Genomic DNA, 25,382 nt, shown 5'->3' with positions numbered 1-25,382 from the left:
CCTATTGTAATTTTCTGAAGAACACCTGCATGTTCTTCTATATGCTGTGTGAGTTTACATTCCCACCAACAATGTGCCTCAGTTTCCTTTCTCTGCACCCTCACCAACACTTCTCAGTTACTTCTAAGAAATGATCATCACGATGGGTGTGTGCTGATATCTTATTATAACTTGGAATTGCGTTTTTGTGATGATTAGTAATATGGAGTAACTTTTCATACACTTGTGGCCACTGGTGTGCCCTTTTGTCTGAAGTGCGCGTTCATGTCACTTGTTCACTTTTAAATAGGGCTTTTTGAGTCATTTTGCTAGTGAATCATATTAATTACTTAGACATTTGGGATATTTACCCCTATGGGTACTTTCTACCATTTGCAGACCAGAGTGATTTCCTTGGACTCCTCGCCCGTCTCTTGCACATTTGGCTTAAGTGGGAGCAAAACACAGGAAAGGAAAGGAGTCAAAGAGCCTAACCACTTACAGTCCTTTAAAGAACCTCCCGTCAATCACATCTATGCTCTGTAATATTTTGCTTTGTTTTAAAGAATTAGCTTCTGGGCACTGGCATGGTGGTACAGTGGGGAAACTTACTACCTGTGACACTAGCATCCCATATGGGTGTGGTTTCATGGTCTGGGTGCTCCACTTCCAATCCAGCTCTCTGCTAATGGCCTGAGTAAAGCAGCTGAGTGTTTGGGCCCCTGCTACGCATGCGATGGACCTGATTGAAGCTCCTGTTCCTGACTTTGGCCTGGCCTAGCATTGGCCATCTGGTGAGTTAACCCACAGAAGGAAGATATGTCTCTCTCTCTCTCTCTCTCTGTGTGTGTGTGTGTGTATGTGTGTGTGTGACCCTCTCCCTCTATAACTCTGACTTTCAAATAAATAAATAAATCATTTTTAAAGAATTAGCTTCTGGACCTGCTCTGATGCCAAGCAGATTTCCATGGCTCCAGCTGATCAGACTGATATTCCAGCCAGCATCACCAAGGCTGTAGGAGTGGCTCTGGGCTTTGAGTCCAGCATCTTAATGAGTAAGCTAAACACCCACAACTAAAATCGATTTTTAAGTCAAAAGCAATAGGAGGAGACAAGGAAGGTTATTATATAAAGATAAAGGGATTATCCAGCAAGAGGAAATTACAATTGTATAAATATATGCACACAACATTAGAACACTCAAATATATAAAATAAATACTAATAACCATAAAGAGAGACATAGAACACAATACAATATTAGTAGGGGATTTTAACACCTAACTTTCAGCAATGACAGAATATCCAGATAGAAAATCAACAAAGAAACAGTAGAGTTAAATTGCTCCATAAATTGGACCACTTACAGAATATTTCATTCAACAGCTGCATAATATACATTCTTCTCAAGTACAGGAAAGTACATCAGTATTTAGTAATTAGACAACTTACTTTTGGATAACAAGGGATCAAGGAAGAATTAAGAATTTTTGTGAAATGAATCAAAGTGGAAACACAAAATACCAAAAACTGGGACACAGCAAAAGAAGCACAAAGAGACAACATTATAGAAATCAGCACCTATAACAATAGGCAGAAAGACTCCAAATAAACAACTTATTATTGTACCTCCAAGAACTAGAAAATCAGGAATAAATCAAACCACAATTAGTAAAAGGAAGAAACAGTAAAACTCAGAACACAAATAAAGGATATAGCTACTGAAAAATATATAAAAAGCCAGTGAAATTAAGAGCTGGTTCTTTGACAATAATTTTAATTGACAAACTATTAAGCAGGTTGAGAAAAAAGTAAGAAGATTCAAAATATACAAAGTCAGGGTTAGAAAGAGAAATATTACAAGTAGCAACATAGAAATACAAGTGATTGTAAGGGATTACTATGAACGAGTATTTTCAACATATTTGATAGTCTAGAAGAAATAAGCAAATTCATGGACTCAAACATCTTGCCTAGGTTGAATCAAGATGAAACAGAATACCTAAATGGATTAATAATGAATAGTGAAATTGTATCAGTAATCAAAGTTCTCCCATCAGGGAAACAACCAGGACCAGAGATGTTCACTACCATATTCTACCAAACCATTAAAAGAGGATTGAAATCAATCAGTTTTAAACTATCTGCCCAAAAGAAAAAGGGGCAGTTTTTCCAAAGTCATTCTACAACACAAGAATTGCCTTGATACCAAAACAAGACCAAGAAATAACAAAAAGGAAAACTACTAGCCATTATCCTTGATGAACATAGATACAATACCCTTAATAAAATAGTAGCAAATAAAATTTGAAAGATTAATCACCATGATCAGGTAGCATTCATCTCAAGGCTGCAAGGACGGTTCAATATATGCAAGTCAATAAATACAGTGCACCATATCAACAGAACCATGTGATGATATGTTAATATTCTCATCTCAAGAGATGAAGAAGACATCCATCATGATAAATATTTTGTATGAACAGATTAAGTACTAAAAGAGCATACCTCAACATAATCAAGGCCATCTATAACAAGCCAACAACTGGCATCATATTGAACGAAGAAATACTAAAAGCTTTTTCTCTAAGATTTGGAGCAAGACAAGCATGCCTGCATTCGTTTTTATTCAATGTAGCACTGGGAGTCCTAGCCAGATAAAATAAAGAAATAAAGGGCATACATGTTGGAAAAGAGAAGGCAAATTGTCAGTGTATGCCATTGACATGACCTTATACAGAGTGAACTCAAAGACTGAACCTAAAAGCTATTAACACTAAACAACAAGTTCTCTAAAGTTACAGAGTAAAAAGTCAATGTGAAAAAATTACTAACGCTGTTATATAACAGTGAGTTACTGGAAAAAGGAATCAAGAAAGCAATCTATCTCCAATAGCTACCAAAAAAAATCCCTAAAATCCCTAGGAATAACTTTAATCTCAGTTTAAGATATCTATAATAAAACTGTAAATCATTGATGAGAAGACAAAGAAATGGAAATACTCCCATGTTCATGGATTGAAAGAATCAATATCAATAAGGGGTCCATCAGCCGATAGCAGTTTGCAGATTCAATGCAATTCCTACCAAAATACCAATGACATTTTTCACAGAACTAGCAAAAACATTACTAAAATTTGCTTGAGGGGTGGGCATTTGGTGCAGCAGTTAAGACTCCTCTTGGAATATCCACATCCTGTATCACAGAGCCAGAGTTCAAGTCTAGGCTCTACCTCTAATTCCAGCTTCCTGTTATACAGCCTGAGAGGCAGCAAGTGATGTCCAAAGTACGTAGGTCCCTGCTACGCACAATCCAGATTAATTTCCAGGCTACCAGCCATGGCTAGCCCAGCCCCAGCTGCTGTGGGCTGCTGTGGGGAGTGAACCATCGATAATTTAAAAATATACTTTTTGGCTTGGGCATTTGACCTAGAGATTAAGCCACCAGTTGGGACTAACACATCCCATATCAGAGCGCCTGGGTTTGAGTCCTAGCTGATCTTGCGATTCCAAATCCTGCTAATGCACACTCTTACAGGCAGCAGGTAATGGTTCAAGTACTTGCTTCTCTACCATCCACATGAGAGATCTGCATTGAGTTCTTTGCTCCCAGGATCTTCCTGGCCCAGCCCCAGACACTGTGGACATTTGGGAGTGAGCTCTCTGCCTGTGTGTATCTCAGTATTTCTTTCTCAAGTTTTTTTTTTTTCCTTAAGATTTATTTATTTATTTGAAAGTCAGAGTTACACAGAGAGAGGAGAGGCAGAGAGAGAGAGGGAGAAAGAGAGAGAGAGAGAGAGAGAGAGAGAGAGAGAGATCTTCCAGCCACTGGTTCACTCTCCAATTGGCCGCAATGGTCATAGCTGGGACGATCTGAAGCCAGTAGCCAGGAGCTGCTTCCACATCTCCCACCCAGGTGCAGGGGCCCAAGATTTGGGTTATCTTCTACTGCTTTCCCAGGCCATAGCAGAGAGCTGGATCAGAAGTGGAGCAGCCGGGACTCGAACCGGTGCCCATATGAGTGCCCGGCACTGCAGGCAGCGGCTTTACCTGCTATGCCACAGTGCCGGCCCCTCAAACAAGTTTTTTAAGAAACATAATTTTAATATACTAGTGGTTTCTAAAAACAATAAAAATAAGATATTTTAGAATCAAACTCTATTAGGCTGGCGCCGCAGCTCACTAGGGTAATCTTCTGCCTGTGGCGCCGGCACTCTGAGTTCTAGTCCCGGTTGGGGTGCCGGTTCTGTCCTGGTTGCTCCTCATCCAGTCCAGCTCTCTGCTGTGGCCCGGGAGGGTGGTGGAGGATGGCCCAAGTTCTTGGGCCCTGCACCTGCATGGGAGACCAGGAGGAAGCACCCAGCTCCTAGCTTCGATTGGCGCAGTGCGCCGGCCGTAGCGGCCGTTTTGGGGTGAACCAACGGAAGGAAGACCTTTCACTCTGTCTCTCTCTCTCTCACTAACTCTGCCTGTTTAAAAAAAAAAAAAGAATCAAACTCTATTGAAAATTCTATTTATGTGTCGCCTAGTAGGGAGCTCAAACATTACTTACAGGAAAACATTGCTTTAATACATACACATTCATACACCACATCACACTGTTCAGCCACCAACAGCCTGCATATGCAATGGTGGTCCCACAAGTTGTAATGAAGCTGGAAAATTCTATGGCCTAGTGATGTCACAGCCACCATGACAGTGTAACTGAATGCACTACTTGTGTGTTTGTAGTGATGCAAACCTAATGTGCTACTAGTCATATAAAAGTATAGGACATATAATTATGTACAGTAAATAATATTTGACAATGATAATGACTATGTTACTGTTTTATGTATTTATTATAATATACTATATTTTATCATTGTTTTAGAGTGTACTCCCATTCGCATAAAAATAGGGTAATGCTGGCCTCATAGAATGAACTTGGAAGAATCCCCTCCTGGTTGATTTTTTTTTTTCATATATTTTAAGAACTGTCATTAGTTCTTCATGAAATGTTTGGTAAAATGCAGTAGTGAAGGCAGCTGGTCCTGAGCTTTATTTTGTTGGCAGATTTAGTACTGATTCAGTAATAAAGGTTTTTATTGGTGACTCAGTCTTGTTACTTGTCATTGCTCTCTTTGGGTTTTTGTGACTTCATGGTTCAATTTTGATAGGTTATATGTGTTTAGAAATTTATCCGTTTCTTCTAGGCTTTCCAATTTGTTGCTGTATAGTTGTTTATAATAGACTATCATCATCTACTTCTCTAGTATCAGTTAAAATGTCTACCTTTCCATCTCTGATTTTATTTGTGTAAGTCTTCTCTAATTTTTTTGTTAGTCTAGCTAAAGTTTTGTGAATTTTACCTGTTCAAAGAAATAATTTTCGTTCTATTGACATTTTGTATTTTTAAGGTGCGTTTTCTTTTATTTCTACTCTGATCTCTGTTATTTCTTTCCTTCCATTAATTATGTGTTTGGTTTATATATTCTTGACTTCCTAATTCCTTGAGTTGCATAATTAGGTTATTTCTTTAAATTCATTCTTCTTGTCTTCTTTCTTCCCTCCTCCTCTCTCTTCCCTTTCCCCCTTTCTTTATTGCTTTCTCTCTCCCATCTTTCTTTCTACCTATTTTCTTTTCTCTTTCCTTTCTTTCTCCTTTATTTTCTGTTTCTATGTTTCTCTTTCATTCTTTATTTTTCTTTTCATTCATTCTTTTTTCTTCTTTCTTCTCTTTTCTCCCTTTCATTCTCTTTTCCTTTCATTCATTTTTTTTCTTCAATTTCTCTTTTATTTTTTCTTCTTTCTTTCACGTAGGTGCTTATTTCCTATAAACTTCCCTCTTAGAACTACTTTTGTTGATTCAGCTGGTTTTGAGATATTATTTTCATTTGTTTCAATAAATTCTAAAATTTCCCTTTTTGAGTTCTTCATCGATCTATCAGTCATTCCCACACATTTTGTTTAATTTATATGTAACTGTAAAATTTCTAAGGTTCTTATTGTTGATTTCAAATTTTATACCATTGTGGTCACAGAAGATAGAGTTTTAAAAACTCGTTGAGAATTACTTTGTGGTCTAACATATGATCTATGCTGAAGAATATTCCATGTGCGATAAGAACAATGGATATTCTGCAGCTGTTACATGAAATGTTCTGTAGATGTCCGGTAGGTCCACTTAGTCTATAATATAATTTTAACAATGATACTTCTCTGTTAATTTTTTGCTGAATGATAAAATTGGGTGAGTCCTCCACTATTATTGTATTGGAGTCTCTATCTCCTTTTACAGATTATATTTGCTTTACATAATTGAGCACTCCAGAACTGATGTGTATAAAATCACAATTGTCACATAATCTTGTTGAGTTGTTCCCTTTATCAGCATGTAGTCTCTTTCTATAGTTGGTGAATTAAAATCTATTTTATCTCACATGAGTGTAGCAACTCCTGCTTGTTTTGGGTTTCCATTTGAACATTATATCATATTCTATCCCTTCACTTTCACACTACGTATGTCTTTATTGGTGATGTGAATTTTTTGTAGGCAGCATATCATTAGATCTTGTGTTCTTATTAACTTATCCAGTCTAAATATTTTAATTTTTATAGTATTTAATATTATATTTACATTCAAGGTTATTACTGGTAAATAAAGACATAATTGTACTCATTTTTTTCTGGTTGTCTTGTGTATTTGTTCTTTCCTTCCTCTTGCTCACCTTTGTGGTTTTTGGTTTTCTGTAACAATAAGGTTTAATTCCTTTCTTTTTCTTTCTTTCTTTTTTTCTTTTTTTGTGTTTTCATGGTGGTTATCCTTTTGCTTCTCAAGGAGGTCTCCCCTAGGCATTTCTTGTAAGGCCAATCTGGTGGTGTTGAATTTCCTGCTTCCATTTGTCCTCGAAAGAATTTATTTTTCCTTCATTTCTGAATGATAGCTTTGTTGGGTATAGCAGTCTTGGTCAGTTATTTTTTCTTTTAGGGTTTTGAATATATCATCCAATTCTCTCCTAGGCTGTAAAAGTTTCTATTGAGAAGCTCAGTGTTAATCTAATCAGGATTCCCTTATGTGTGACTTGGTGCTTTTCAGAATTCTTTATTTATATTGTAATTTTGATGGTTTTAATATAATATATCACATGGATCTTTTTTGGTCAACTCTATTAGGAATCCTGAGGACTTCTGGGATGTTGAATTCTGTGTATTTCCCATGATTATTTGAGCAGAACATCAAAGTTAACTTGACATAAGAGTTTAGGTTCTTTTCACATATTTCTCAAGCATGTAAACAGCCCTGTACATATATCCCCAATAAGTATGTAGCCCTCTAGATTCTTAGGAATCTGGCAAGACTTTCCATAGTTTTATACACATCTCATTTTCCAATTTTCCCTGGGAAGCTTTTGGTTAACCTATTGTCAGGAAGCCATAAAGTTTATCAATTGCCTACATTTTTTTTCCAATGAAAGCTTCTGGGAAAAAGGTTTCCACATTGGGTGAATCCCATATGACACCCTATAAAGACAGCCTTGCAAAGTGTGTTTTGCATGGAAGCACCATATTGATTGAACAATGACAATTTTCTGGGAATGAGGCTTTGAAGGAACTCCAATCCCATTCTGGGGACTGCCAAGTTGCTGGTTCTCACTGAGGAACAGGCTGTTCTTTGTGAAGGGTACCATGGAGCTAGCAAGGGAAGATTGGAATAGAGCAAATTAAAACAGCACAAAGCTCACAGTTCTTACCAACTTCATCTAATTTGTCCTTTTAAACATGTTCAGTTATTACAGACCATTGGGTAATTTCAGAGTTTTGAAAAATTTCATCGTGAAAATGCTGCCATTCTGCTATGGCTTTTTTTTCTTCTTCTTCTTCTTCTTCTTCTTTTTTTTTTTTTTTTTGCTATGGCTTTTATGGAGGAAAGAATATTTGGAGGTTAAAGCTCATATTTTTGCTGATGTCATTGTGGCAAAATGACTTGGAATTCCACTTGGAATTCCCTACTGAAGTTTATTATGTGGCTAACCTAGTAGCTGGCTGTTTCAGTCTTAGTTGTGCTATAATGAGAGAGAAAGCACGTTCAAGAGAGTTCATCCAGCATAGTTCAAAAGAGCAAAATCCTGGAAAAAACTAAAATGCCCAACAGAATAAACAACAAACAAATTATTGTACATGGCAGATGTTTTATACAAATGTAAATGAATGAGTCACAGATCATTTTAATGTGGATAAAAGCTGAAAAAGAGCACATTCAGAAGAAAGAGAGAGATCTTCCATCTGTTGGTTCACTTCCAAAATGCCCAAAACAGCTAGGGCTGGGCTGGATCAAAGACAAGAGCTTAGAACATCAGGTGGAGTGCAGGGATCCAAGTACTTGAGCCATCACCAGGGTGCATATCAGCAGGAAACTGGAGTGGAGGGAAGTTGGCATCCAAAATGGTGTCATGACTGTTGCCCTGTGCCACTGCTATTTCACTAAAATACTGGTTTATTGGGAGAATGGGGCAGGACGTGTGAAAACTGAATGCAGACACAGAAAATGAAAAAACAAACACCAGGGTTGGACTTTTTTATCTTTCTTATCGAGAGTTGCTTATCAGCATCTTCATATGCTTTCCTATTTATTCCCCAGATCTGAATGAAGTAAATACAGCATCCATGAGTCCTTACACTCTTGTCAGTAGTGCTCCCAGCCCTGTCATTCTAGAGTCTAGGTCAAGGAGGTGTCCCTAAACACAGCTCTCTGCCCCAGCTGTGTGTCTTTTTCATGGTGGCTCAAGTCACTTGTGATCTCTGCCTTTCCAACCCGGCATTCCTGTAGTCCTGCCCCCATTAACAGAAGACAAGGGGCCTGCCGGAATGGCACCAGTGCGTCTGTTTTGGTCCTACCTATCAAGCTGTTCTCCTTGGGGCTTGACAATCAGAAAGATAAAACCAGCTCCCAAATCTGGAATGTTCACCCAGAGAAGTTGAAACTATGCTGAATGATCTGCTCCTGGGTGTTCCATAGTGTGCATCCGTGAGACTCTGGTCCACTTTTCATTTGCAGATAGCTGAGATGTCAGCTATGGACAACCTATCCCATTGTCAATTCCAGGATGCTCGGCCTCAGAGAAGTGAATGTGATTTGCCACAAATGATACAGGATGTGAGTGGCAGAGCCTGGATCAAGCTGTCTTGATTGCTAGGCGACCTGACTCTTTATCCGTTCTTTTCTGCACCTGCTGTCTCCTTAACCAGGAGAAGGAAAAGCATTTGTGTGATCCCTGTTCTGAACATCAATAGCGAATGTGAGCACAGCCGTGGTCAGCATGGCCGTGCTCTGTTTTGTTGACATTTTGTTTGTCACTGGCTGCTTTAATAGCCAACTCCTGAAAAAGGAATTATGGTTTGGTTCAACTCTCTTCGTACATATGTTTGTCTACTCCACACACAGTGAGGCTAATGATGATGATGACTTTGATGTGCATAAGTAATGTGTGGGCATTCTACCGGAGACTTCTTCTGAATTAGTGATTAAAGTTCCACAGACTTAAAACAATTAGGAATTGTGAATGCTAACATAGCTAATTCTTTTTGTTACCAAGTGGGGCCATATCGGTAATCTTGAAAATTATAACGCTGTGGCATGGTTGGTGTCTTCCATTTGAATTCTTCTGAAAATAAGACCCCTAAATATTCTTCTTTTCAAAATTATTATTATTTTTTTGAAAAGCAGAACGCACAAGAGAGAGAGAGAGACAAGGGGAGAAATTTTTTCATCCGTTTGTTCACTCCCCAAATACCCACAACAGCCAGGGCTGGGTCAGGCAGAAGCCAGGAACCAGGAACTCCATTCCAGTTTCCCATATGAGTGGCAAGGTCCCAAGTACTTGAGCCATCACCTGCTGCTTCACAGGGTGTGCATTAGCAGGAAGCTAGATCAGAAGCAGAGGTGGAATCTGAACTAGGCACTGGGCTATGGGATGCAGGTGTCCCAAATGACAACATAACCCACTGTGCCACAATGCTTGCCTTTTAAAATGTCAACTTGTTTCAATACTACAAGTGACATTATTGAAACAGGAAGAATTATTCCTAAAATGCTACTGAAAGCCATTATCTCTCCATAGGTTGGTTCCTTTCCATATAACTGTTCCTTACCAAAGATAAGGACTGAACAGTAAGCACTACTTTAATGACCTGCCAACTCCCTGTGATGAGCAATTAAGGCCCTGATGCTGATCAAGTCAAAGTTTTCTGTAGATTCTGACGCAGAGTCAGAGCACAGCCTTCTGTGACAAGCAATGCAGCCTACGCTTTTAATCACAAGTGGAACAATCAGGTGTAATTGAATAAAAATTTATTAGACATAAAGAAAAATAACCCTAATTAGATTTTATCTTAAATTAACAAAACTCACAGTGCCTATGTTGTTGGTCATAATATATTTCCCATAAGACCCACGATCAGTAAAATACCAAATCCATCACCACCCAGATTGCATTATGAAGTGTGTGAAGCAGTGCATTAAAAGGCGTGTTAGCACCAACAAAGTTTATTGGGGTAACTGCATTCAAGACTCACATGGCATACCTTTAAATTGCACCGTTAAAATACCAAATAAAATGTCAACGTCTGTCAGGTCTCTGGCTTTTATAAATTGTTTAGACTAGGAAAGGTTGGGGTTTGGACATTGTTCTTTTCTTGTGATGTAGAAAAGAAGAGACCATAAAAAAGAAAAAGAACAATAAAGCATAGCTCCTTTTTGAAGCTCTTTCATGGAAAAACATACTTTGGATCATTACCCTCCTAATCAACAATTTCCTTCTTCCTCCCGGAGCCTTCACGGCTGGTATTTACCTTTCTCCCCCTCCTTCTCCCTGGGTGGTATTTGGAGCTTATATATTCTATTCAGTCATCATATTTTTTAAATCGCTTCAAAGGAGAGTGCCAGGATGGCATGACAGATCTGTATATACTAAGGGTATTTTTAACTTGGACCATGGTTGGTCTCCCCATTTCTATGGTCTTAAAAACACAGAGAGCCCTGACCACAGAATATTCTGGAGAAGAGGAAGGCCCTGCGAGTTGGATCAGCTACTCTCTACCTCCAGACGAGTGATTATCACACCTCAGCGGCCATCCGCCTGCCTTCTCCCCTTCAGCTCTCTCCTTTAATCACCGCACCACACTCCCCGCAACTCCCCAGTAATAACATCTCTGCTTCGGTTTCTTCTCTGGAGTTCCCACACTTCATGCAACCCAGACCTCACCTTCAGCTCTCCTGAGGCCACTTTGGAAGCCAGCTCGATGACACAGCCAACAGCCATGCGCGCCGCGCCGGACGAGTGCAGCTCATTCCAAACGGTGTCAGTGTCCACCTGAGCAAACAGTCGGCAGAGTCCAGGGAGGGAAAGAGAGAGAGAGAGGAAGGGAGGGAGAGAGAGAAGAAGAAGAAAGTGAAAGCAAAGGGAAGGACGGAGTAGGCAGGGGAGTCGGGGGAGGGGAGTAGGGAGAGAAAGCAAATCTGTGAGGAAGGGCTGGCAGGGTAACCGCCTATGTACAATAACAGTAGTCTTCCGTCTTGGCCAGCACAACAGGCCTTCTGGACATGGCTTTGCTTATGCTTTTTCTCTACAGTGACTTCTCCAATGGAAACACATTCCTGCCATGCCTCACTGCCATTCCCTGTTTAGATTTCTCATTACAAACAGCATTACATAGGCCGGGTCTGGCCTCAGTACAGACCTGCAAGAAACCAGGCCCCAGTAGTAGACAGAGGAGAAACCAAGAGCACTTAATTATACATTAAAATCGGATTTGCAGGTGCTAGAGGGGGAGAATTTAAATACCTCTCTGCCTGCAGGTTTCTAGGGAGCCAAAGACAATTAGGCGGCAGGTAGCGGTAGCCGAAAGGAGGAAGTAGCAACCACAGAGCAGCCCCTGTAACTGCAGGGAAGGAGAGTGTGATCCTCACACTCATAACATGAACACCAGCAAACTGCAAGGAGTGACTGGATTTTCAAGGTGGAAGCTGAGGATTTCTACCACCTGGTACAGTTTGCCAGCTGGTTTCAGTGTGATGAAGTCGGGATAGGCCTGTAAAACATATGGATTGCTGCTGCACTAGAGAACATGATTATCAAAACAAAGTATGCACCAATATACTAGCATTTCTTTTCTAAAATGCTTTTTATTCATTTTCATGTATATTATAAGAGAACATACATAAGGGCACTTCAAACTGTGCAAATCGGAATCAAAAGGTCCATTTATTTTGATGCACAGTATTTAAAACCCATGCAAATAATAAGACATAAAACATGCAACAGTAGTGGTTTCTAACGATCACCTACGTTACATATTTGATGCATAAATATTTTATAATATAAACATGACAGTATAAGAAACCTCTAATTTTAAGGCACAAAAACTATTTGAAGTATTAGGCAATAAAATAAAAGGATTTTGATTGTGTAAATGTCATGACTTCCCAAATGGGTCAAAAGCTGGAATATCCCATATATTAATCAACTTTAAAAAAATGAAAATGAAATTCAAGTGGCCTGATCACAGGAAACAAACACTAAAAAAACAGTAATGCATATTCATAATGTATATTTTCACATCTCTTCTTATGAGGTCTCTGCCAATTCATATGCTATCAAGAACAATGAGTAAATAATAAATAAGAATAATAAATGAATACACACACGAAAATTAAGAGTCTCTAATCAACAGTATAGTTGTTGGGGTGAAATCATGGCTTTAATCATTAAAGCCTGAGTGACATTGGGCAATTTAATTACTATTTTGAGCTGCGGTTTCCTTGCCTGTGAAAATGCCAACTTTTCTTAAAGTACCATCTATGGGGCCATTTTTCTGGAGCGTAAATGAGTAAGTGACAACCACAGTTCAGGTACTCCTATTTTGGTTACCATTACCCGCATTTTGTGCTGCCTACCACGTAGCAGAGGGCTACAAAGTGTTTACTAAGTGAGTACATTGTGACTGAAGAGGCTGGTCAGCTGGTCCTAAGTCCCTCACATGACCTCTGACCCCATCACCTTGCCTTTCTACAACTCCTGAAGAAACTGTGCTTTCTCAGGGCCTTCAGCTGTTTCACGGCCAACACCCTTACAGTCAACACATCTGCTGCAGAGAGAAGGCATCATTAAAATGGACACTGGGAACTAATCATTTGACCTCTAAATTGAAATTTTCTTGTATGCTGAACCAGCAGAAGTAGTTATTTGAGCTTCAGGTTGTACACTGAAAAGCAAAACCCAACATTTTCATTAAGCTGCGTGGGTTTATAATCAGTTTTCACTCCACTGCAGAGCTATTACTGCTAAGGAAACACCTGAATTGATCAGATTCTAAATATTCAGCAAAGCAAACAAATATAAAGCAAGTCATTAAAGCCCCAAAGACTTCGTTGATGAATCAAAACCACATAGAATCCCTAACACCTTCTTCCTTGACATTGGAATACATTGTAGGCTTTAATTCTTTCTGCATTTCTTAAAGTGATGGCAAATTTCCTTCCAAAAATTACAAGCACTTCGTTTTATTACAAAAACATCCCAGCAGCCAAGAACAATATTTCTTTCAGCATAACATCAAGGTGCACTTGGTAGTCAGAAATACCTTTATTGAAATCCACCTGCTTGTCCATATTCCTGCAAGCATTCTTGCAGAAAGAATACGTTGTGTCTCTGTCATTAACTTGGTGTATAAGTGTGTACTGACCAAGACAATTTTGTTTCAGTTAAGCTAACATTTATTTAGTATCTTTTTGACTTCCATTATTAGAGACTTTAATATTATAAGGTTATTGTTCTCAAAGATGCTGGAGGTTCTGACCCAGGTTCATCAAGTTTTCCCCCAGTTTCTCTTCAGTAATCTATGGGATTCATCATCCCTTCATTTACTTTTAAACAAACAGACGAACAAAATCTTGGCTGACACTGTGGCATAGCTGGTTAAGAAACCACTTGGAACTAAATATCAGAACTGCAGATTGAGTCTTGGATGCTCTGAAGGAACCAGCTCCCTGATAATGCTTCTGGGAGAGCAGTGCAAGATGGCCCAAGTGTTTGCACCCCTGCACCCATGTGGGAAACACAGCTGGACTTCTAGGCTGCTGGCTTCAGCCTGGCCCAGCTCTGGCCATTACAACCATTTGGGGAGTGAACCAGTAGATGAAAGATTTCTTTCCCCCTCCCTCTCTCTCTCTTCTGTCAGTCTATATTTCAAATAATAAAATAAATCTTAGAAAAGTTATTCAAATACCACTTCAACCTACAAGTTACATACAGTTAGTTTGTAGGTAAAAAAGTGATAATGATCAAGGTTTGTGGATACAATCTGCTCATCAATGTGAATTGTGTTGAATTTTGAGTTTATGACATGAAAATGCCATAGGCTCAGTGGCTGAAACAACAGCAATCTACTTCTCACTGCTCTGGAGGTGAAGTGAGTCCAAGATCAAGGTTCCAGCCCATCTGGTTCCTGGGAAAGGGCTCTCTTCTTGAGGCCCACCTTTCTGCTCTGACCGCCTATGGTCCCTTATGATCTCTTTTAACCTCAATTACTTTCTAAAAGTCCTATCAAATAGAATCACATTAGGGCTGTGGACTTCCACATTTTAAGGGGAGAAGGACTCAGTTCAGTCCACTGAAAAGTCATATCCCTAAAGCTTGTTTGTAATCAGTTCATAAGGATATTTTCCCAAACATTGTGTTCTAAATGGTGTTTCAGGGACAAACTGACAACCAAAAGCTACCCATATAAATTTTCCATGATACAGTTTTATAAGAGTTCCTATGATAAAACAGGGTGTATGGGTCATGAGTCCAATTATAATCCTTTTCACAGTAAGAGATGATACTTTCATTTCTTGCCTTTCTAGTGGTAAAAAATAAGAGGGCCCCTCTGTGGCCCTCTTATTGGTTGGAGAGCTTGGCCAAAATATCTCCCTATATTAATGATAGCATTAAGAAGGTCACCTCCATCTGAGATTTCATCTGGTGCAGGATTTATTGACCACAGAAGAAAAACTCACTAAGAGAGAATGGTTGAGTCCATTAATTGATGTTGGTTATTGGCATGGAATAGATACTTGGGGCCTAGAAGGGAAGGAAAAGGAGCCAGAAGAATTCAAGTGAGCTAGGTGAATCTCAACAGGATTGAGAATCAGAAATGGCAACACAATAATGGTAGAAGTATACACCAGAACTATCAGAAGACAGGGTTTGATGTTGACAGTGGCACAGGGTGGTCCAGGATATGAAAGACAAAGTAAGATGTAACAAAGGAAGCTAGGAAATCAAGAAAGTAATAGCAGTAGAGAAAGGAGCAGTGCTGCTGACCACAACAGCTTGTTACGAAGATATTGCTAAAGTCAAGATATACTAGGAAATTCTTAAAAGCAGAACTATTATTTTTTTTTATTTTTTGACAAGCAGAGTGGACAATGAGAGAGAGAGACAGAGAGAAAGGTCTTCCTTTTTCTGTTGGTTCACCCCACAATGGCCGCTGTGGCCGGCGCGCTGCGGTCGGTGCACCACGCTGATCCTTAGCCAGGAGCCAGGTCTTTCTCCTGGTCTCCCTTGCGGGTGCAGGGCCCAAGCACTTGGACCATCCTCCACTGCACTCCCTGAGCCACAGCAGAGAGCTGGACAGGAAGAGGAGCAACTGGGACAGAATCCGGCACCCCGACTGGGTCTAGAACCTGGGGTGCTGGCACCGCAGGCGGAGGATTAGCCTATTGAGCCGTTGGGCCGGCTGAACTTTTATATTTTTGAAGAAAGATTTGCTTTATCACTTTTCTTTTCATGGAAATGAACTCCTTCATCTGTCAACCCTAATTTAGTTTTCTTCCTGGTGAGTGTGTGTGCAGTGTGTGTGTGTGTTTGTGTGTGTGACAGAGAGACGGAGATGTGCATCCACATGATTGGGGGTAAGATACATGAGCTGAAAGGAAAATTAAGATCAATAGAAAATAAAGGTAAATAAAATAACAGTTGAAGTAGGATTTTATATCAAAATGCATAAAAATCCAGATTTTGTGGTAGAAGGGGATTTTTTTTTTTTTTGTCAAAATTCCATTGCATAGGAAGAAGTCAGCCTGGATGTGTCAGGTTACAGTTTTATGTTTGTGATAGCATCAACAGAGTACTCTCTCTGCTTTTTAAAATGATCATGAGGAGAAGAGATACTTTTTTCCTGTGACAACCAGGCATGTGGCTTGCAGACAGAGTTACATATAGGATACAATGAGAGGGAGAAAAACCTAAATACCACCCTTTGTGGTCCTAAGAGTTTGGAGAAAGACAGACCCAGGAGGAGCAAGACGCAGGGGAAGCAGAAAGTAGTATGTGCAGAAACAAGAGAGGAAAATGCTTTTGATAGGTTCATAAAATGGTTATGAGTCTTTGTTCTGATTCACTTTTGGGATCCTGGGACTTTTGCAGTCATGTTCACACTAAATACACTGCAAGCATTACCTAAGACTACAGTCTGGAAGGTCAGACAGAAGCATTTCTAAGATGCTCTGGGATCCTGGGGCATGGGAATGGAAGCCTCAAGTTCCTACAGCCCCCCAAGGGGTACACTATGGGCAAATCTATGAAATGGACCAACTACAGAACCTGTGGCAGAGGCTCAGGGAAACCCAGGGTCAGGCTGCTGCAATCTAAGAAGCCATCCAAGCTACAGTCAGCAGAGAAATGAGAAATCAGGAGTGAACGAGTTGCCAACCTCAGCTTCAAAGCTGTGAGATCAGGAACATTCTGCAGGTGTTGGGAGTTTGACATTGAAATTCAAGCATCCCAGGATTCAAGGATCCCTTCAGGTGTACAGACACCATCTTTGGAGAGCAGTCTGAGAGACTGAACCATCACAGAGTCCTATAATGAGTTGATGTTGCACACATACAGAAGTTTTAAATAGGAAAGAGGCTGTTGAAACCTGGGGATTGACATGGCAAATCATGGAAGTGGAGAAGATCAGTGCCATAGGGAGAAAGAAGAAATGACATACTCATTACATATCTAAGGGAGAATGAATAATGTCATGTTTCATTTTCAAGGTCATGAATTTATTCTGCCAACTGGCAGGAAAAAAAAATCTGGCCAGGATTCTGGACACAAATCTCCTAGGACATGCTGCTATGCACACAGACTACTGGGCTCTAGTTACAATTAGCATGGCAATAACCAACCTATTGCACCTCACAATTCCTCTGGAATCTTGTTTATGTGTCACTCTAAAAACAGTAAGCTTTAAGCTTTCAAAATATTTCTAAGAACGCATTTAATGTACAAAACACAAAGGCTGTTTTAGAAGTCTGCTGACTACAGTACTCACAGAAGCCATACTTTCTTGCCAGAATTAAAATCTCTCAATTTCAAAACAGATCCCCCAAAGTTCAAAGCACTTTTATAACCACGTAGGAGCAGCTGAATCTAGCACGTACCTAAAACTGCAGTTCAGAAATATTAGGTGAGGCCGCCCCACACCAAGTCTCCCCATGGAACTGAACAAATGAGTTTGGTGAGATATGGTGGAGCAATGGTTTAGGTTGAGCATCATAAGAGCTTGACCCATGAGGATGCCACATGCCATATTGGAGTGCCTGGGGTCAATTCCCAGTTCTGGCACCTGACTCCAGCTTCCTCTAATGCAGACCCTAAGAGGCATGAATGATGCCCCAAATAGGTAGATCCTTACCAATCACAATGGAGGACCAGTATTGAGTTCATCATTCTTGGCTTCTATCTGCCATTGTGAGCATTTGGGGAGCAAACCAGTAGATGGAAGCTATCTGCCCCTCTCTCTGTATTATGTATATCTGCCTCAAGCACCCATTCCCCCTCATCTCATTACCTCTCAAATGAATAAAAACATTTTTTTAAAAATGATAATGAACATTTCTCTATCAATTTGAAAAAATTATAACTATAAAAGAGGGAAAGAGGTATCTTCTCTGTCTGTGGATCTCAAGAGAATGCAGAATATCTGAAATGTGAAGATCCCAGCCTGCATCAATAACCTGCATCAGGAGTGCCCAGAAGGGGAGGAAGGAAATCAGGAAGGAATGAAAGGGGAGGGAGGGAGAGACAAAACAGGAGATGGGCAAAAATCTTATATTCAGACACATATGGCATTATTCCTATTAGCTATTACCTGGAGTTTCTAAAATAATAGAAAGGTGCATTCTCTATGAGGAACTTTTTTTTTTTTTTAAATTTTTGACAGGCAGAGTGGACAGTGAGAGAGAGAGACAGAGAGAAAGGTCTTCCTTTTTGCCGTTGGTTCACCCTCCAATGGCCGCCGCGGTAGCGCGCTGCGGCCGGCGCACCGCGCTGTTCCGATGGCAGGAGCCAGGTGCTTCTCCTGGTCTCCCATGGGGTGCAGAGCCCAAACACTTGGGCCATCCTCCACTGCACTCCCTGGCCACAGCAGAGAGCTGGCCTGGAAGAGGGGCAACCGGGACAGGATCGGTGCCCCGACCGGGACTAGAACCCGGGGTGCCGGCGCCGCAAGGCGGAGGATTAGCCTAGTGAGCCGCGGCGCCGGCTTATGAGGAACTTTTATAGGGAGAAGAGTAAGGGCCAATAAGGCAGCAGTAACAAGCCGGCTTATAAAACTCTTAGCCACTGTGGAATACTATTACCCTTCATATCTGCAAGAAGACCATGCTGCAATCTCTCCAGCAACAGAGATCAAGAGGTAATAATGAGGAGGAGCATTGAAGTGTTCCATAGCAGTGTTAATGCTATGGATCACCAATAGTAGAAATGTGACTGCATTCACTCAAAGGCCTAGCCTGGAAATATACAAAGAAAGTGATGAACACTAAGATGAACTACTCATGTTCTTCAGTTTTATTATATATTCCTCCCTACTCCATAAAGTTCTGTAATCTATAATTTAGAAAGAATAATAGCCACCATCATCCAATGGACATTGAGTACTTATTAAGATCCAGGCACTGTGCAAAGCTCTCTGCCTCTACTAACTCACACATTTCTTAAGGATATCATTGATATACATAGGTATTATTACGTTTTGGGATATGAAAGACAACTTCTTCGATTACTGATTAGAGGAGCTGAAACAAGAACTCAAAGAGCCCGAGCTATTTACTCATATTGATGTTCATGCTGGTAAAATCAAAATCCAAGAGTTTAATAAAATCACTTTTGAAAAACAGATTGTAATCATTCTAGTAGAATCTAGAGAGTCTCCTATTAACTAAGATCTCCATAAATTTCTTCTCTTTAAAAGTACAGCACTTCTATTAAAATTTTCAAAATATTCAGAAAATCAAATGCTACAAGTTGTTCCTGTAAGAGTTGGGATTTCCTTGAATGTCATAATCTGTTTGCCATTTTGCTGCAGCAGTGGTTCTCAACAAGGGTGATTTTGCCTCTCAGGGGTCATTTGACAATTTCTGGGGACATTTTTTGTAGTGACGACTAGCGTCCGGGGAGCATGCTTCTGGTGTCTAATGAGTAGAATTCACAAAGGCTGTTAAACATCCTACAACATAACAGGACAGACCTGACCAAAGAACTCTCTCGTTCAAACGTCTGTTATGCCAACGTTGAGAAATCTTGCCCTTGAAACACTGAGAAACTTAGAAATTATAGCACCTCCTTCCACAGAGGTTGACAGAAATTTTCAAAGCCAAATTTGTGATCCTTTTCTAGTAAAAGTCACAATGACCACAGCACATAAATCTCATCACTGTATTTTCACTTTGGAGTCATCACCACACCTACTTAAAAAAAAAAAAAAACATTGCTTAAGTTAGTTTGCTTTGAAAATTGCTTTAAGTCTTTTACTGAATTGGGCAGGGATAAGAGGGAAATATAGCAAAATAAAGGAGAGGCAAAAAGAGAAAGTGCACAAGGAGGCTAGAGATTAAGGAGAAAGGGGAGAGAGGCATTATGTTTATATTTATATCTTCATTATTGCCCTTTACAAGTTGTACATGAGCTGTTGCTTTGTATTTAGGATAATTTGTACTAACATTGTTCTTTCCCTAAATTTGTCCAAATAGTTCTATGTAACAGAATCAAAGCTGCTATAGACTTATTTTTAAGCATTGTTCTACCCTTGGTTTCTTAAGTTTCATGGGTATTCATGGCAGATCCAGGAAAATTTCTTCATAGTTCTTCTGATTCTTTCATTCTGGGCTCATTTAATACATCAATGAAAGATACCACAAGATATTTCAGTGATTTCAAAAAGAAATAATTAATATAATATCAGTGTAAACTAAAAGACCAACTTGCATCATAAAATTATGGGGGTCCATACAAAACAAAACAAAACAAAAAAATTAGGCACTCTCTATCTACCAAAAGCCAGGCTCTTGAGAAATGGTAGTTCATGAGAATGTTGAGTTTGTGCTTACACATGCGATGAGCTGGAGACAGATGCTTTCCATCAGCTGTGACTCATTTTGTTGAGTGAAAATACATAGCCTCCTTTTCTGAGGAAGCCCACCCTTCCCATTGTTGGGGTTTGGATACCAGTTTGCAAGTTGAATATCCCTCAAAAGCCCACATATTAAAGGTTTGTTCTCCAAAGTCTTAGGTTAATGGCAATAAAAGCGTGGGCACTTAATCTAAATACAGTGTCTAAAGATGGGGCCTTTGGGAAGTGTTTGGATTAGACTGGATCATTAGGGTGGGGCCATGAACACAAAGGCACAGACAAGCCTACTCCCTTGTGCTATGTGGTGCACTGCACCACCCTGGGACTCTGCCCAAGAACATCACCATTGGATGCCAGACCTGTGGGGCCTTATCTTGGATTGAGGATCTCCAGAACTACAAGTCAAAATAAGCCGTTTTTCTTTATAAGTGAGTTTTCTCAAGTATTTCATTAAAATAAGGAAAATTTGATGAATGCCCTCTTCCTTTTAATTGTTTGTTTCCTGTGATGCAGATCTTCCAGTGTGTCTTTATCCAACTCTGAATAAGAAACACAAATTAAAATTATAAAACTTCAAGACCAACTCAGGATTTAGCAAAAACATGAAGATGTTTCCTGAGTGTCCCCTTTATTCAGTGACCTTTGTGCTTCTCCAAAACTACTGAGCAAGCACCTAATGTCTTTCACTTTTCTTTGTCTTTTTATTGGGTCATTCTGAGATTGACCACATCAAAATGACCATCAGAGTAAAAAATGTGATTGGAACTGCACAAAATAACCTGAGTTCTTCTAAGTGAGTTAATTAGCCATCCATTTAAGCATCTCTGGATAATATACACTGTTGAGTAACTTATACTTTAAAAATAGCAAAATAATAATATTTCCCCTGTAATCTGGAACAAGAATAAATTAAATGTTAACTAGAATGTAAGAACTTTTCTTGGTATTAAAGGGATTGGTTGATCAATATCAACCTATTGGGACAAGTGGAGTCCACAATTATGGACAAAGCAAAAATAAACAAAAAAAAAAAAACCCAGAGTCTGGAGAGAGTTGCATATAGCAGGGATGACAATTCGGGCTAAAGCAGTAGCCAATGTGTTCAAACAATACCTGAGGTCATATAGGTGATGTAATCATAGGACGCAGGGATTACCCTGCATGGGACTCTGGTTGATTTTGAGTGTCTGAGTTTTTGTCTAAAAGATAGTGGCTACTGAGATCTAACCAATTTTATCATAAGGAAATGATGGTGTGGTATTTCACTGGCAGTCCTAGATATTGTCTTCTCCAGTGCAATTTTTTCAATCTTAACTATTGACAAGAATTCACTTCAAAAATATTCCCAGCCAGGCTAAAAGAAACCAATCTGTGTGCTGAATGAATATAGCTCCTGGTCTGCCAATGCATAACTTTTGCTGTCCTGGGTAATTTATTTTTACACAAAGTTTGAAAACTCTAAGGCAGAAAAAGCAAAAATATCTCAGAGGAAGTAGCTGGGCTGCTTCCCTTGTGGCAACCATGGAAGCTTAACCCGAGGAAACTTCTCAGGGAAGGGTACAGGGATACAGTAACCACTTCAACGCAAGGAGGTACATGCATAAAGAATTCCAGACCCTACCTGAAGCTAAGACTGGAATGTGGAATGCTGAAACTAATGAAAAATAATTGGGGTTTTCATTTTGAGTGCCTTTTGTATCTCATTTTAAGTAATTTGCCTTTATTGAATTTTATAAAAATATTGCTCTATGACAGATGGAAAATAAAACAAAAGTACACAAAATCTTGTCCTTTACCCCATAATAATTGGAGAAGCATTAAATTCACAGGGAACAGGCTTCCTTTCCAAACTGGTTAAAACTCTGAGAAAAAGGGATAAAATGAAAAGGTGAATCCAGAAGTAAATTGGAAACGTGTTTTAGGAATCTGTATTAATAAATCAATCCCATCCATGTAATTTGTACCAAGAGGGAATGACTCCTACCAATAACTTTTCTAGGAGCACACCAATGATTTGTACACAGCAATTTCTGTCACTTCAGGATTCGGAGACATTCCTGGATTTCTAAAATGCATTTTAATGAGTATTAGAAGGAATCAGTCTCTGGAGAGACCTCCCCTATGAAGCCCCATTCTTTCAGATGGTACCACTGACAAGGGCATCACAGATGATAACTGCAAAACACCTTATTTCTCTTTTTGACTTGAGAGTTAGAGACTTTGAAAAACCTGTATTCCCACTTGCAAACTGTTGAAGTTGGGAAAAGTTCATTAACTGACCCAAGTCCTAAGATAAATGGAGACAATACCGCCTTCCTCCTGGGACTACGGTTAGCATTAAATTAGCCCATGTGTGTAAAGTGCTTAACTTAATGCAGTGCAATGCTGGACCTAGTAAACTCTCAATAAATGTTAACTAAGAAAAAAAAATCCCAGAGTTTTAGTTCTAGCATTACTTTCTCTTTAGTAGCACATCAAAGAACAAAAATCATCTGTGATAATGCTGGAAGCCAGAAACCACCTCCAATCAGAAAGCTACACTTTTTTCAGGCAACATATGGATCTAGTTCAACTGGAGTTTCCTGAATGAATGCCGGCCTTTGCAGGCTGTTCCAAGCACATCCAGCATAGTTTAACCATTGGCACTGGAAACAAAGCTAATGCTCCAAAAGCCGCACGTGATAGAGATTAAGCTACCTGTCCTGAAAGTGGATGTGGAGGTATTTAAAATGGAAAGGGAATGACTCAGAAGAAAAGGAATTTAAGCACAGGCTCCTTGTTATAATCTAAAGGCAGCTTGCTGATTCCTTTCGGAAACATTCCCAGAGTTAAATATAATACTATTTTGCCCATTAACAAAACGTGTTTCATATGTCCCATGCGTGGTTAATATGCTACATGACTCTTCCTCAGATGCTTTGAACATTTCACCCTGAAACCCGGGCAACTAAACACTCCTCACTCACCCAGTCCTGCACAGTTGGGTTAGCTTTCACTGCTACACTAAGCTGCTGCTAGCAACACGGGGCACTTCTGAATAATTGAGTTTCAGCTTAACTAATGGTCAGATGCCCCTAGAAGCCTGCTGGCAGACACCAGACTCAGCAAAGGCACAGGTTTTCTACCATAGTATGGCTCCTGTGCCATTTGAGGCATATTGTATAAAAGTCAAACTGTGAAAGAAATTAACTGGCTTTTTTTCTTTTTTTAACTTTGGCATTGTATCTGGTGAAATGGATTTTTTACTTTTTTTAATTTGTTTTTATTTGACAGGCAGAGTTAGACAGTGAGAGAGAAAGACAGAGAGAAAGGTCTTCCTTCCATTGGTTCACCCCCCCAAATGGCCACCACGGCTGGCGCTGCGCCAATCCGAAGCCAGGAGCCAGGTGCTTCCTCCTGGTCTCCCATGCGGGTGCAGGGGTCCAAGGACTTGGGCCATCCTCCACTGCACTCAAAATAGGTCTTTCCAAAAAGTGGAGGTGAATGAATTCCTTTGGTGGCTTCCATGGGGCCTGTCAGAACCTTCATATTTTTCAGGGGTTCCATTTTGCGTTTAAAGCAAGAAATGATCTAAAATCTGGTTCACAACATGCAGCTCACTGATGTGACAAGTCAGGAGTCAAGCAAAGTCACTGGGCTCTTTGTAAGGAGAGGAAGTCGCCGTTTTTTTTTCTTCTATCTTTTTTTTTTTGGACAGGCAGAGTGGACAGTGAGAGAGAGAGACAGAGAGAAAGGTCTTCCTTTTCCATTGGTTCACCCCACAATGGCCACTGTGGCCAGTGCGCCGCAGCCGGCGCACCGTGCTGATCCGATGCCAGGAGCCAGGTTTCTCCTGGTCTCCCATGCAGGTGCAGGGCCCAAGCACTTGGGCCATCTTCTACTGCTTTCCCGGGTCCCAGCAGAGAGCTGTACTGGAAGAGGAGCAACCGGGACTAGAACCGGTGCCCATATGGGATGACAGCACCGCAGGTGAAGGATTAACCAAGTGAGCCACGGGGCTGGCCCCTGGATTTTTTTAAAATGAAACATCTCTTGTGTATCAAATATTGTGCAAACAGCATCTTGGTTTGGTAACCTAAACATGATCCAGAACATTTAAAATCATCCTTCTTGTTTCATTTAATGTTTGAGACATTTTAGTTTTATTTTCTGTTGTGTTGCTTATACTATTTTACATTATACAACATGGCAATTTCAAGCCAACTTTCTGATTTCTTTGTTATGGGAAATACAATAACTACTTTCGCTCACTCAGGAGGTATTTCAAAAGGTCCACATTTCCTGTTCTCAACTCTGCATTCTAACACTTAAGATTCCAGTAGATACTGTGCTTCTGGTGGTGGTGATACAAGTGGTAAGAGTAGTGAAATTCAGAAACAGAAAACAATGTGATTTATTAATAGATTCTGTGGAAGAAGTAATACGATCAAATCTGTCACCCAAACAAAGCAAAAAATAAATACCTTCCATCAGTTTCTAAAGAGAGATGGAGGGAGTGAGGTTGGAAGACCCACTAAGTACTGGATATCAGTAGGCATTTCACAAACAGGACTTACATTTTTTTTCCTCCTGGTAGACTAGCAAATGCAGCACAGTCACTTCCACAGAAGAAGGAACTGAGTTTTAAGAAATTCAACAACTTGACCAAAATTACATAGTAGGCAAAGTAAAGAGCTGAGATTCCATTCCAAGTCAACCCTAGACACTGTGAATGCTATAGATTAGATTGTGCTCTCCCAAACTTCCTATGTGGAAGCCTTAACCCCTACTGTGACTTTGTTTACAGCTAGGGCCTTTGACGGGTTCATCATGGTTAAATGAAATCATAAGAATGGGGCCTTAATGCTGACCAATGTTCTTACAACAAAGAGACACCACGGTTGCACATGCACAGAGAAAAGGTTACGTGAACACACCAGATGTCCATCATAAAACCAAGGGAAGGGATTCTAGGATTAACCAAACTTGCTAACACCTTGA

The 25,382-nt window shown here is 39.9% G+C and overlaps 1 protein-coding gene across 1 annotated transcript in view; it reads right to left on the bottom strand.

Moving 5' to 3' along the window:
• Nucleotides 1–25,382, bottom strand: part of HDAC9 (histone deacetylase 9) — a 528,728-nt gene that overhangs the window by 194,003 nt on the left and 309,343 nt on the right. Inside the window, exon 18 of the mRNA XM_062178443.1 lies at nt 11,222–11,329. Coding sequence (XP_062034427.1) covers nt 11,222–11,329 — 108 coding nt within the window. The remainder of the gene's footprint in view (nt 1–11,221; nt 11,330–25,382) is intronic.

Source organism: Lepus europaeus, chromosome 20 (genome assembly GCF_033115175.1).
Source record: "Lepus europaeus isolate LE1 chromosome 20, mLepTim1.pri, whole genome shotgun sequence".
NCBI lineage: Eukaryota > Metazoa > Chordata > Mammalia > Lagomorpha > Leporidae > Lepus > Lepus europaeus.
The sequence above is the reverse complement of the archived record's forward strand: the minus strand, read 5'-3'. Positions and strand labels throughout refer to the sequence as shown.